The sequence below is a fragment of the Eschrichtius robustus genome, chromosome X, assembly GCF_028021215.1.
Source record: "Eschrichtius robustus isolate mEscRob2 chromosome X, mEscRob2.pri, whole genome shotgun sequence".
Classification (NCBI taxonomy): Eukaryota; Metazoa; Chordata; class Mammalia; order Artiodactyla; family Eschrichtiidae; genus Eschrichtius; species Eschrichtius robustus.
In genome coordinates this window covers 29,318,297-29,331,046 of record NC_090845.1, presented here as the reverse complement: position 1 = coordinate 29,331,046, position 12,750 = coordinate 29,318,297, and the positions used below count along the sequence as shown (strand labels likewise).

At 42.1% G+C, this 12,750-nt stretch overlaps 1 protein-coding gene across 6 annotated transcripts in view; it reads left to right on the top strand.

The window, feature by feature from the left end:
• The window catches only part of DMD (dystrophin), a 1,739,631-nt gene that overhangs the window by 1,621,649 nt on the left and 105,232 nt on the right, over positions 1–12,750 (top strand). For all 6 annotated transcript variants that reach the window (XM_068533306.1, XM_068533307.1, XM_068533305.1 and 3 more), the window contains one exon: positions 5,274–5,348. In XM_068533306.1, the coding sequence (XP_068389407.1) occupies positions 5,274–5,348 (75 nt within the window). The remainder of the gene's footprint in view (positions 1–5,273; positions 5,349–12,750) is intronic.

Below are 12,750 nucleotides of genomic sequence, written 5' to 3'. Positions count from 1 at the left end.
ACGAATTCATCTGTTGGGATAATCTTCAGCCATCCAGCTCTTTCCACGCATTGCATTTATGGGGTCACTGTCATTCTTTCTACCTAATATAGATAAACATACTGAAACTTTGGGCCTTTCTAAAAAGTGCCCACAAGGCATTGGAAAGCTGGACCGAAATACTCCTTGTTTTAAATTCTAGACCTCAGTTCGGTCATGGGTAGCAGGATTTTTGAAGTATGATTAAAAGGCAGAAACCAGCTGTAAAATTGAAATGAAGGGCCTTAATGTTTTATTTCTATAATATTTTCCAAAATTTCCCATAACTTTAAAATGCTGAGGTGTTTTTCAGTCGTTTTGCAAGAGCAAGTCCAACAATGTGTAGGTTCATGGCTCAAACTTGATCGGTCATTCCTCTTTTCTGGTGAATTTGACACCTTCCACCACTACCTTCCACAGAATGAAAGTAAAAGTCATATAACAGAAATACTTACCAAAGTCAAGGGAAATTCATAGGCCACAGAAAGGTGCAGCAAAACCTGTTATTTGTTTTGTGCCTCAAAATAAAAGTCAAATGGACCATCACTTCAGTAGCTGGTGATTCAACTTGAGAGCGTAGATGGTATAATATTTCCCCTTGTTCCTTGAGTTTCTAGATTTCTCCATTTTTAGGCCAGAACCAGCCCTGGATAAACTAATTCAAGTCATGAAGAGGAATGTACAGTTCAGCATGTTTATCCTTCCAAGTACGCTCTCTACCAGCTGCCATGCAAACATCGTGTGACTCGTTTCTTGGATAGCCTCACGCCTCTTGAGTTCCGGTTGTGAGAGCTAGTGAGCTCATCACAACTTGGGCCAAAGTCCTGGAAAGGCAGCTCCCAGGGAAAGTGGAGGCCGGCCTCCCACGGGGGATGGGGATCGGGACTTGAAGCTTTATTCTGCATGCATACTTTAGCTACGAGGTCAGCTCCAGCCTCAGCCCGGGACAGTGTCACATTGTCCGCAGCTGTACCGCATCTTGAGGTTTCAGTGTGTATCCTACACATTTTCACAAGGCGGCGGAGACTTATCTCTTCCTGCTGTAAGCCAGAGGGCGGATTCAGACAACACAGATGGTTAACTCTCTGGAGTAGGACTTACAGGGCACCAGCACTCCGTTGCAGTTCACTGATGGTTACTGGATATAAATTTGTATGGCTTCTGTTGCATTATGTTGAAAACTAGACATTTTCCCTGCTACTCTCTTTTGGTCTTCCTGAATCACTGTTTGATAATGGGTTGGACTGTGGTACATAGAAAACTGGTGGCAGAAGTCTTGTTCTCTGCATTGTGTTTGGGGGTATGCTTGAAAGGGTGTCAGAGTGGATTAACGCCAGGCAGAGTGTGCCATAGTTAGAAGGATTTGAAAGGGAAGAAAGTTTGAACTGCTTTAGGGAAGCTGAGAGCACTGCTAGAGCAGGAATGTTCCAGATGCTTGTCTCTGATAGTATTCTACCGTGAACCACGCCCTGAAAGAATCAGATCATCCTTGCCTCTCCCACTTGGATCTCTAGCTCCTGGAATTTGCCAATTCTTGATACAAACTGTGAGGATTGGATGGAGCTTCTGACCTCATTTAGACCATTTGTCCTGAATTCCGAATAGATCCAGGAAAATCGGACAGGGTAGACACTTTTAACTTATTGAATACCTTTTATTGGCATTCATCATAAACAAGAGACCCACAAATATATCCCAGAGGTGAGTCTTTGGTCAAATTGACTGTAATAGTCATTAAATACCCTAAAAGCCCACAAAATGGAATGTAGAAAGACAAAAACAAAAGCCCACACAGGTCTCTGTACAGAGTTTATACTTGCACTTTAACAACACGGAACAAGAAACTGTATTAAAATGTACAATTAAAGACTCCATTGCACTTGAAGGTGCATATGAATCACCTGGGGATCTTATTAAAATGTTGATTCTGATTCTTAGAGCTGGGTGGGGCCTGAGATTCTGCATTCCTAACAAGGTCCAAAGAGGTGCTGGTGCTGTTGGCCCTCGAATCATAAGTTGGGTAAAAAGGATCTGCCCAGGTTCTCTGGGGTAGATAGGTGTCGGTAGCCACCCGTGGTTAAGACATAGGTGAGGGCTGCCTTCTTATCCACATCTTGGCTACCAGGTTCATGATGAAAGCAAGTCTCAGAACGAACTCTGTCACATATGAACACTTACTAGCCACAGAGCAGAGAACAATTTTAAAGCCTGTGCCCAAGGCACAGTGAAGTCACAGCCCTGCCTTTTTGAGTGTTTGGCGGGAGAGCCTTATAATCCACACCTGCCACAGTCCTTAACACAGTGGTTCTCAAAGTGTGGTCTCTGGACCAGCAGCATCGAGCACCTAGAAACTTGTTAGAGATGCAGATTCTCAAGCCCTCTCCAGACCTGCGTAATCAGAACATCTGAGCATGGGGCTTGGGAATATGTATTTTTAACTAGCCCTCCAGGTGATTCTGGTGTACGCTCAAGTTGGCAAAACCCCTGCTGTAACAGCAGGATTTTGCCAGCCATCTAATTGAATTCAGGCAACCAAGAATCCAATGAGCTACAGCTGGAGATTTTGGAATCCGGCCTAGGGCACCATTTTTAAAGGTGGAGGGCCTGCTAGATTCTTCCCACACCCTGTTAATGTAAAGGCAGGGAATGTTTCTATTCTGAACCCTTTTCAACAGTCCTGGTATTTTGTAAACCACTAATATCACTAACACAAGCCCATCCAACATTAATTTGGATACTAGGTGTATTAATAGGATTTTAGGTGTAACAAGAGCTAAATATAGCTGAAGCACTTAACAGTGGCGGCTCTGGAGTGAGGCTTTTTGATTAATTGCTAGCCAACCACCCCTGGAGTGTGCTTTCCTGATTAAGACAACTGATCGCCTCTGCAATGTAGCTAAGCTAACACACACATACTTCATATTGTACGGTCCCTGTGAGGGTTTCTTTAACTCTTAAAATCTACTTTATTAAGGCATACTTTAAACACAATAAAATGTACCCATTTTAAGTGTACAGTTGGAGTTTTTGACAGACGTATGCACTCAAATAACCTTCATATCAATCAAGATATATAACATTTCAATCACCTAAAAAATACCCCTGTATTCCTTTCAATTAGTTACCCACCCCGTCCCCGCTCCCGGCTACCATCTGTCTGCGTTCTGTCAGTGTATAGGTGAGATTTACCTCTTCGAGAATTTCATATAAGCGGAATCAAACAGTATTTTTTTTTTTTTTTTTTTTTTTTTTACTCTTTGTGTCTGACTGCTTTTACCCAGGGTAATGTTTTTCAGATCAGCTCACACTGTTGCTTTATCAGTAGTTAGTTCCTTTTTATTACAGAGTAGTATCCTGTTGTGTGACTACACCACAATTTGTTTATTCATTCTACTCTAGTTTTCTTCCCAGTTTTTGGCTTTTATGAATTAAAGCTACTATGCGCATTCACGTACACATCTTTTTGTGGACATGTTTTTATTTCTTTTGGCTGAATATCTAGGAGTCGAATTTTGGGTCATAAGGTAGATGTATGTTTAATTTCCTGAGAAATTGCTAACCTAGTTTTCCAAAGTAGTCATACTATTTTATATTCCCACCAACAGTGTCTGAGAGTTCCAGTTGCTCCACATCCTTGCCAACATTTAGTATTGTCAGTCTTTTTGGTTTTTACATTGAATATTTTAAAGTAAATTACAGACATTGTTTTTCTTTCCCCTAATTTCAATTTAGGTTGTTTTATTCGGTCTCTGCGAAGGCCATCAATCTAATAATGTTGACCCAAGCAACTTGGATATGGATTAAATTATTTCCCTTTCTTAACCTCCAATTAGAATTGGTTCTGTGGGTGCCATTTGATTATGGCAGTCAGTCATGTTTGCCAGTATATTTTTTCTTTTCTTCATTCTTTTGTTCACATATTCATTCAGTTTGTCAGTCAGTCCCTGAGCTGTATTAGACCTGTTTTTTCAGAGAGCAGTTGGATGTTAAGTCACTGGGAAATACGACAGAAGTAGGGGACGGAGTACTTGTCTTCAAGGAGCTTTTTGGAGCTGGGTTTATGAAACATAAGTACACAAAAATGCAAGAAAAGAAATATAGCTTGGCGTATATCAAGGCTGACGCAAAACTGAGTGAGGGCATCATCTAAATATAGATTTCTGCTAGGTGAGGTGAGTTGGGGCTTGATAGACAGGTGACAGTAGAAACCACTGTAGCAGAAATTGTTGAGCTGTTAATACGTGCAGAATATTAGAATGATTGCACCTTAGAATATAAAGCTAAATGTTTATTTTAGTCCCAATTTTATTTTACTTATTTTAATCTCTTTTAGAATAGCAGTATCTTCATTAGTACAGAATATGTACAGAAACAAATATCCATTCTGATCCGGATTCGCAACTTTTCTTGTTGACATCTAGTATCATTTTTGTATGTTTAGCTTGCATCCAAATTTTTGAGCAAAAACTTCCAATTAGTTCATGTGTGTGTGTACACGCATGTGAGTTTGTGAACTTCTTTTTAAGCCAGCTCTCTTTTATCCTGTCTTTGCTGAATTAGTTACTTTCTAGATAAATGCAAAATAGTTAAATAGAAGGAACCTGTGGGATCAGGTGGACCTAAACCTGGAATGAGGGTTAACTGTGCCAATGAAATTTTAAAATACATCTCACACACAGAGACACACGCCTGTGTTGGGTAAGAAATATTCAAAATGTTAACAGTGCATATCTTTGTGTAATGGGATTACGGATGGTTTGTTTACTTGATTTTATATTTTCCTTTAATTTCTAAGTTTTCCACAGTGAGCATGTATAACTTTGATAATCACAAAAACATGTTATGTTGCCACTTGATTGTTTGCTAAATTCTCATAGCTGTTTCAGGGAAATCTGCCCTGTTCTCTTTCACCTTGTGAAGCAAAGATCCACTACAATAGAACCAAGATTACAGTCTAGAAAAAAGAAATACCTGTCCTTCTTTTCCCTCTTGGGAACAAAGGCTACATGAGCTCCCTGCAGGCTATGCCACCGTCGTCCCTCACAGAACTTAGCTTTCCTGATTGTCAAAGAGCAAAAAGACATTTTTTTTTCTTTCCCCACATCGACAGAATTTCACCTTTCCAAAATTGGGGCGTATACAAGAGATTTTTTTCCCCTAGCCTCTTGCTGTTGTTGTTGGCAAATCAGTGGGAGTTTATCTGTGCCTTTTGAGAAAATAACAAATGATCTTTGTTTTCCCCCTTTTTTCTTCAGCTGACCTGAATAATGTCAGGTTCTCGGCTTATAGGACTGCCATGAAACTCCGAAGACTGCAGAAGGCCCTTTGCTGTAAGTATTAACCAGTGCTCGAAATACTTGATAGTTATTCTTTGGTTTAAAAAAAAAAATGGTTGGGAGTATTTGCTGTTGGAGCGGGGAGAAATAGCTCTCTCAAGTCCAGGTGTAACATAGAATTCATTTTTTTTAAAGTATCTTTGGCTGAGTGTTCACCTAGACTGCTTTGTTACATTGTTTAGAATCATTCCTGTCACCATTCCTCAGCTACTGATGTTGAATTGATAAGATACTGGTAATTTTTATTTTCTAACTAATGGCGTTGGCATCCAGAATTATCTTTATGGAACTTGAATTATCTCCACCTGTTCTTCCTTTACTTCTTCTTATAAAATGTATTGAATATTTGAAGTATTAGCATCAGATTGCCTTACCCAAACCGAAGTTCACAGATGTGTATTCTTTTTTAGCTTGAATGCTAATGTTCAGATAAATACTGTCAGAGAAGAAAGATGACAAGATTGTTTTCCTGCTTTTGCTAAATAGCTTACATCAGTGGGAAAAATTCCCAGTGTCATACAACGCTGTCTGTTCATCAGATAGTTTATATATCTGTTACCAGGTATAATATTGTTTGAGAGCCCATGTATGTTGTTAATGTGACCACGAAACAGATAGGCACAGTCCCTACCCTGATGGAACTTACAGTCTAATGAGGGATATACAGGGTGTCCATAAGTCTAGAGACATAGGTGTACGTGTATAAGATCATCAAGAACATCTGCAGTCTGTAAAAAAAAAAAAAAAATCAGTAAAAAAAAAACCTCTATTAAGGCTTTATGGACACCCTGAGAAAAAGTGAAGGGACGGTTTCAAAGTCATATATTTAGTCATGTGACAGTGGAAGAATGGGTACCATGAGTTGTGGGGTTTGCTTGAAGAGGTGGCATCTATGATATGTGAGTCCAGAAGGGCAAGTAGAGCTCACTCCAGAAAGAATGTTCTCATCAGAAGGCAGAGCATGTGCCGAGGCGTGGGGTCCAGAGATGCAGTCAAGAACTGAAAATACTGCAGCTGGCTAAAGCACAGGAGCTCCAGGGAGGGACTGTGGTAAAATATTTGGCTGGAGGAGAAGCAGGAGGCAGATTGTGAAAGGCCTTTTAAACTTAAGTTAAAGAGTTTAGAGGTCAGTAGGGAGCCGTGCAATGGGATGGCACGATGGGATTGTCATTTAGAAAGATGACTCTGGCTGTGGAATAGAGCCTGCACCCTGGCGGTGGTGTACGCCTGCTGGGGGAGAGACTTGGTGAGCAGTTTCAGTCGTCTAAACCAGCAATATGGTGGCTTGAATTGGCAAAGGAGGAATGGAGATAAGTGGGGAGAGTTGAAAAATACGAGGTGGAATTGATAGGGCTTAGTGATGAGTTTGATGTGCTAGGTGAGGGGGAGTCAAGGAAGATACTTAGGTGCTCACCTGGGGTGAGTGGTGGACGTGCCTGGCAGAGCTGGACATAGAGCTGTGGCGCTCAGGAGAAACATACGGGCAATGTTTAGGAATCATAAGTGTGCAGATACTCGGGGAGAGTGTAAAGTAACAAGAAAACAGGATTTAGGGCAGAGGGCGAACAAGGTACAGAGGGGACTGCAGAGGAAAACACAAAGAGGGTATAGTGGCACATACTGCGTGGGCAGAAAGAAGGGGCCTGCTATCGGGGTCAGATGTTGCTGGGAGGTCAGGATGAGGTTGGCAAAAGTGCCCATTGGATTTAGCAACGAGGAGGTCCTTAGTAACTTTGGTGAGGTTTTAGAGGCATGGTGGAGGTGGTGAAGTTGGCTTCAGAGTAAAGCAGAAGTGGGGATGTAAAGACAGTTGAGATGATTCTTGGAGAAATTTCGTTGTGAAGGGGAGGGGGGAGGGGCGGTAGTTAGCTGGAAGGGGCTGAGGAGTTAATGGAGTGCACGTGCACATAGGTTGAGAGACGCTTGAGCCTGTTTAAATGAATATGAGAAGCGGGGACAAAATTGAAGTTGCCGGCTCAGGAGATACTAAAACATGTGAGTTCTCAGGGGAGAGGGGAAGGTAATCCAGAGGCCGAGAGAAGAAAGGGGACGCCTGTCTTCCACTGTAAGGAGTGGGGCTGAGGAAGGGAGCTGGGCTGGGCTAGGTAACTAAGGAGACCTAGTGGGAAGCGGGCGAGGGATGCCCGCGGGTGGGGGGGCTCTGTTTTCTGTGTGAAGGTGGAGGAGAGGTCCCGTGCTGCGGCTAAGGGCAGAAGGGGATGGAGTCGAGGTTGGCCTTAACCTCTGTGGGGAAAGAGAGGGCTACTTTGAGAAGCAGCATCATGGAGCCCAGAGTCTGCTGAGCGGTTTACGACAGCACCAATCCGCAGGGCTGTTTCTCCAGGCACAGCCAGATGGTTCTGTCCCAGGTGGGCAGAGGCCAGCCAGGCACGTGAAGTAGGGATTTGGGCAAAAGAGTGGTTAAGGGGTTGGAGTGCTGTCCGTCGAGTCTGCATGGGGTAGGAGAGGCTGGGAATTTGGGTGGAAGCTGGTAATTAGGAGGTAGAGGAATCGAGAGGCCAGCTGTTCAGGGAAGTAGAGGAAGAGATTGTGCGAAAGTGACTGGAAAGCCAAGAAGTTGTGGTCAGACAGCAGCAAAAGCTAAACGTTATTTCAGAAGCGGAACGGTTCGGCTGGCTCGGTCTAGGATATGACCACTTGCGTGGGCGGCAGAGGCGGACCAGATGTGAATTTCCGTGGAGATGAAATAGGAAGCTAATGAACTGAGAGGCTAGAGTGATGCACGAGTCATCGCTGGCAAGGTTGAAATCACCCCGAATTGGGCCAGAACTGGGGAAGAGCAGAGGCCTGTGACCCCTGGCTACCCAATCTTCAGGAATGAAGGCGTCTGACCCAGGGGGTCTGCAGAGGCTAGCAGTAAGATAGTCAACTGGTGTTGCCCGTGTGTGGTTTTCTACATGGAGATGGAGAAGAAATGGCCTAGAAGTGAAATTATTGGGAAGGAGAGAGTAGGCTTTTCCTCCTTTCCTTGGTCTCTCCAATGCTGAGCACAAAGCCTGGCACAGAGAAGGGCTTAATCTGTTTTCAAGGAATGGATGCATGAATGAAAGTAAATTCAGGCTTCCATTTCCGTATAGCTTATAGTCTGAAGCTATCATTTTTCAGCTGTATAGCTGCCAAGTGGGTTTTAAAGGACTGCCCAGGCCTAGGATTTCCTTAGGGACCTGTTAATGTACCAAAGCTGGAAAGAGGCAGTTTGGGATGGAGTGGAGTCACAAGGCTGGATGGAGAAGGTCTTCTGCCTCTTTTTCTTCTTCTGTCCCCGCCCCATCCCAGAGGTAGTGCCTTCCATTGAGAAAGGGGCAATTATGAAATGGTTACTGTAAAGTGCTATAGTACGTAGAGAGATGTAAAAGTGAGATACTAAAAGTTCAGAAGAGATAATCAGCTGTTCCAGGTTATACTATGAAAAAGCCCCCAAACTGACTAGATTGGAAAAACCCTTTCCATAATGTTCCTTTTGACCTTGGATTTAGGCATTATTCAGTTCTCCTCCTGTTAAAAAACTCTTTCTATTCACATATGTGTCTCGTTATCTATTATTTCAGTGTACATTAACATTTCCAATAAACGTTGGAAAAACGGGGATTTGATATTATAAAAAAATTTGACCATGGGCGATTATAACCCTGTAATAAAGCAAGCTCTGAAGGCAGACTGTAGAATTTTCACTTTTAAACAGATTTGAAATTCTCAGCATTTCCTTTCTAAGCATGACTTTTCTCATATTTGAAAAAGATTTAGGTACAGCAAAATTAGGGTGTATTTATCTAAATTAAGTACTAGATTCTCAAGAATAGTAGGAGGTTTCCACGTGTAGTATGAATATAGAATGAAGAGTTCACCTCTCCTTTTATTATTGAAAACATGCGTGGTCACATTACTTAACTAACTGGTCAGTAAATGATTTCAGAATTTCCTCTTAATTTTAGATTTGCTTAGGTTTATCTTCCGGCCTTTTTGTCATTTCTGTGCCTGTAAAGCCATGATAAAGAGCTATTGTCTGTGGTACAGACAAACAAAACTTGTCCTGGCTACCTTTTCCAACTGAAGGTCGTGTCCACTAACTCTTACTTTAATGAAAATTAATGACGTTATCTCAGTGATTTCCTGATGCCAGTAAAGAGTTTGAATTACAGGTGCCTTAGAAAATATGCCATGCTACCGCCGCTAAGCACTTGGTCTTATTTTTTTCACTTCACTATCAAAGCTTCGGTATTGCAGAAACCTGAATACCACAGTTTTATCCACTATAGAGGATTTGCTATTTAAGTCTAGAGCATCACCATTGGCCTATAATGTCCCCAGTTTGTAATCCGTTTAATGTTGCATGACTCCATACTGCCTTTCAAGGCATTGTGAATGAAAATTAAACTCGACAGAAAAGCAGAGACAAAGAGAAAATCTGGGTAAGAAGGATTTATAAGCCGGTTCATATGGCTGATAGCCCACTGAAAGTTATGAAGAAGATAATCTAAGCTTTTTCTTCCTCCGGCTGTAGTTCTCATGAGCATCCTATAGGTTTGCAGCTTCTAAAATTAAAAATATAGCCAACTTCTAAGAGCAGAAATAAAAATGCACTTAACAAAGCCCATGTATTTAGTTTATTAGTGTGTGGTGGGTTGGAGAGAGCCCAAACCATAGGGCTAAATATACTGCAGTTGATAAATGTGACAGATAATTCTGCAAACAAGAAATATAGAACAATTTGCTTCTGTTCAGCAACTAAATCACACAGTAGAGAAATTTTGTACAGCCTGGAGTTGTCTGAATAGAGGCACAATGGCCAGACTCATCCTTACAATGACATACCAGGTAAAAAAAGGTGCTCCCTTCTTGGTACACGTACGTCACCTTTTGTGCATGCACTGAAAGGTGGCATCAGATAGGGTTTGGTCACTAAAGAAGACTCACAGGACCCACGGTAACATTGCTTACAAATCTCCAGTCTCTTGCAGGCATAGGTTACAAGAAGGCAACAGCGTTACAGTGTAATTATTTGTCCCTTCCCCGCAAAAATCTCCTTTTCCCGTATACCATTATATTATTTTTCACATAGGTTGGAGGCCAGGTCTCTGTTATTTCAGAATTCAAAACATCTTGAGGATGGAGCCAAACTCGTTTTCTCCACTTACATGGTTTGATGGATATCGGTGCCCCAAGAGAGGGGTCCGGCCGGTAACAGGAGGCATCTCTCTCCCCGGGGGTGCCCTGTAGTCCTGTTTGAAATGTGTCCAGTACCCACGAGTTGCTCACTAAGGGAAAGGAGGGTGGGTTCTCAGTCATGGTGCTGAGGCTGTTAAGGAGGACCTTGTAGGTTCCATTCTCGGCTTATCATTGGTTCCATTTCTAGTTGATATCCAATCTTTTCTCCTGGAATTAGATTCCCTTGATGTGTTCTTTTTGCACTAGGCGGTCTTTTCCATCGGTTTCTCTTTTTCTCACTCAAAGCAAATTCTACCTTGCCAGGTAGTCCTCGCCCAGCTCCTAATTCTCCTAAGATTCTTTTATTTCAAGCAGTCCCATGCTCTTTGGTCACCAGACATGTTGTTGCCACTGTGTACTAACGTCTTTACTATAACTAGGAAATACAGTTGAGATACAGAAATGTTGAGTCTCCCAGGCAAACATCATAGGAATAGTAGTCACTCCTAAATGAACTTTGGTTTGGGTATGCCACAGAAATATCTATAGCCGTCCACAGCAAATTTCTGGCTTTTCACCTTAGGCCAATGACATAAACTTGCTCTATTGAGGACACAGAGACAAGCGCACTTGTCCACAGTTATAGTGTGATACTTAGCCTGGTCAATGGCCATGGTTTTTACTTGAGTTTCTGGAGCAGAGGACACATGGGGCCAGAATGTGTCTCACTGATGGGTGCCCGAATTCAGACCTCATGAATATTAAGTATCCATGTGTATAATTAGTGCCTCTTGTATATTTCATATACAATAAACACTTCGTACTCAGTTGCCTCTGGAATATTACATATCTCTTGGTCCTTCAGTCCCTTTCTATGTTTAATATAAACATGCTGTTCTTACCATTTATCCCCAACACATCTCATGAATCCTGCCTATGTCAAACAAACTTCTGTACTCGAAACATCTTAGAAGGTTTCACCTATGATTTACAAACTACTTGATCATTTAAAATGGAATTGAAAATTCTCAAAAGTAAATGTATATTACATCCATATTATCAACTTAATCCAGACTTCCATGTGAAAACTGCAATATGAAGAAAACAGGTGTCAACGATAAATCTGAATGTCTAAGTAACAACAACAACAAAATGTCTGGCTTTTCAATCTCAGGGAAGTGGGCCCACCAAATTCAACTGAGCTTTTCCTCGGTGATCCAAGCGTCCCAATTGTCCCTCCACCGATTTGTAGCTTTCCTCACACACTAACGCTAGCTTTTTTTTTTTAACACAGTATATTGTGACAGATGAGGCATATACCATATAAACTTTCTACCACATACCCAATACCTTTCGTAATCCTTCATCATCACAATTAATGACCATACCGTGTTCATTCAGATGATTATAAATCAGTGTTCTCCAGATATGACTGGGTAAATATTCCCGCAGGGTACTTTCCAAAGCAGGTGCTTAATGACAGATGTATCCTGTGAAACAAGCACCAAAAGCCATAACCGCTTTAATACTGTTCCGTGGGGTCTTGGTCACAGTCAGAACTCCCACCTCTTCACCCAGTGTGTTCGATAGATTGGCCAGCTGTCCTGCTCACTTCTCGGCTTTTTAAAAGGGCATCTGAGTCATAGCCAAGGGAGCATATTATTCTCTTATTTTAAGCCTCTTTCTAGGCACCAGCATTATGTTAGATTTTCCCTTTTTAACACCCGTTTGGTGGCTTTCTTCCCTTCGGCAACAGTCTTTCTTCCTTATTGTTAAATTTTCATCCAAACTCTCTCCCCCAACAAAGAGTATATCCCCTGGGTTCGGCCACTGGACTAGTCCATATTTAGCTGGTAGCAGGATAAGACATGCCTGGGCTTCCCCTTTCCCTTCCCCTTCTCTTCCCAATTTTTGATAAGGGGTCACATTGGTTCCATACACTTAATTGTAGCCCCAGTCCAGAGACTACTAGCGTGGCACTGAAAGAGAAAATTGTGGTAAAGTAGGGAACACCTGTAAGTTCCCCCACTTGAATTATCTTTTTAATTGTAATTGGTCTCTCAGGTGTCGCCCATTTATCAAAAAGTGCCAGTCCCCAGGTGCCTTTAGTTGGCACTCTGCCTGCAGGCCAGAGAGGGCGAAGCTCAGTGGAAGAAGGTTCTGAACTTATTTGAGCTTTTGCTCCTGCAACCAAGGAATTGAATTTTTAGCAGACTTACCATCAGTTTGC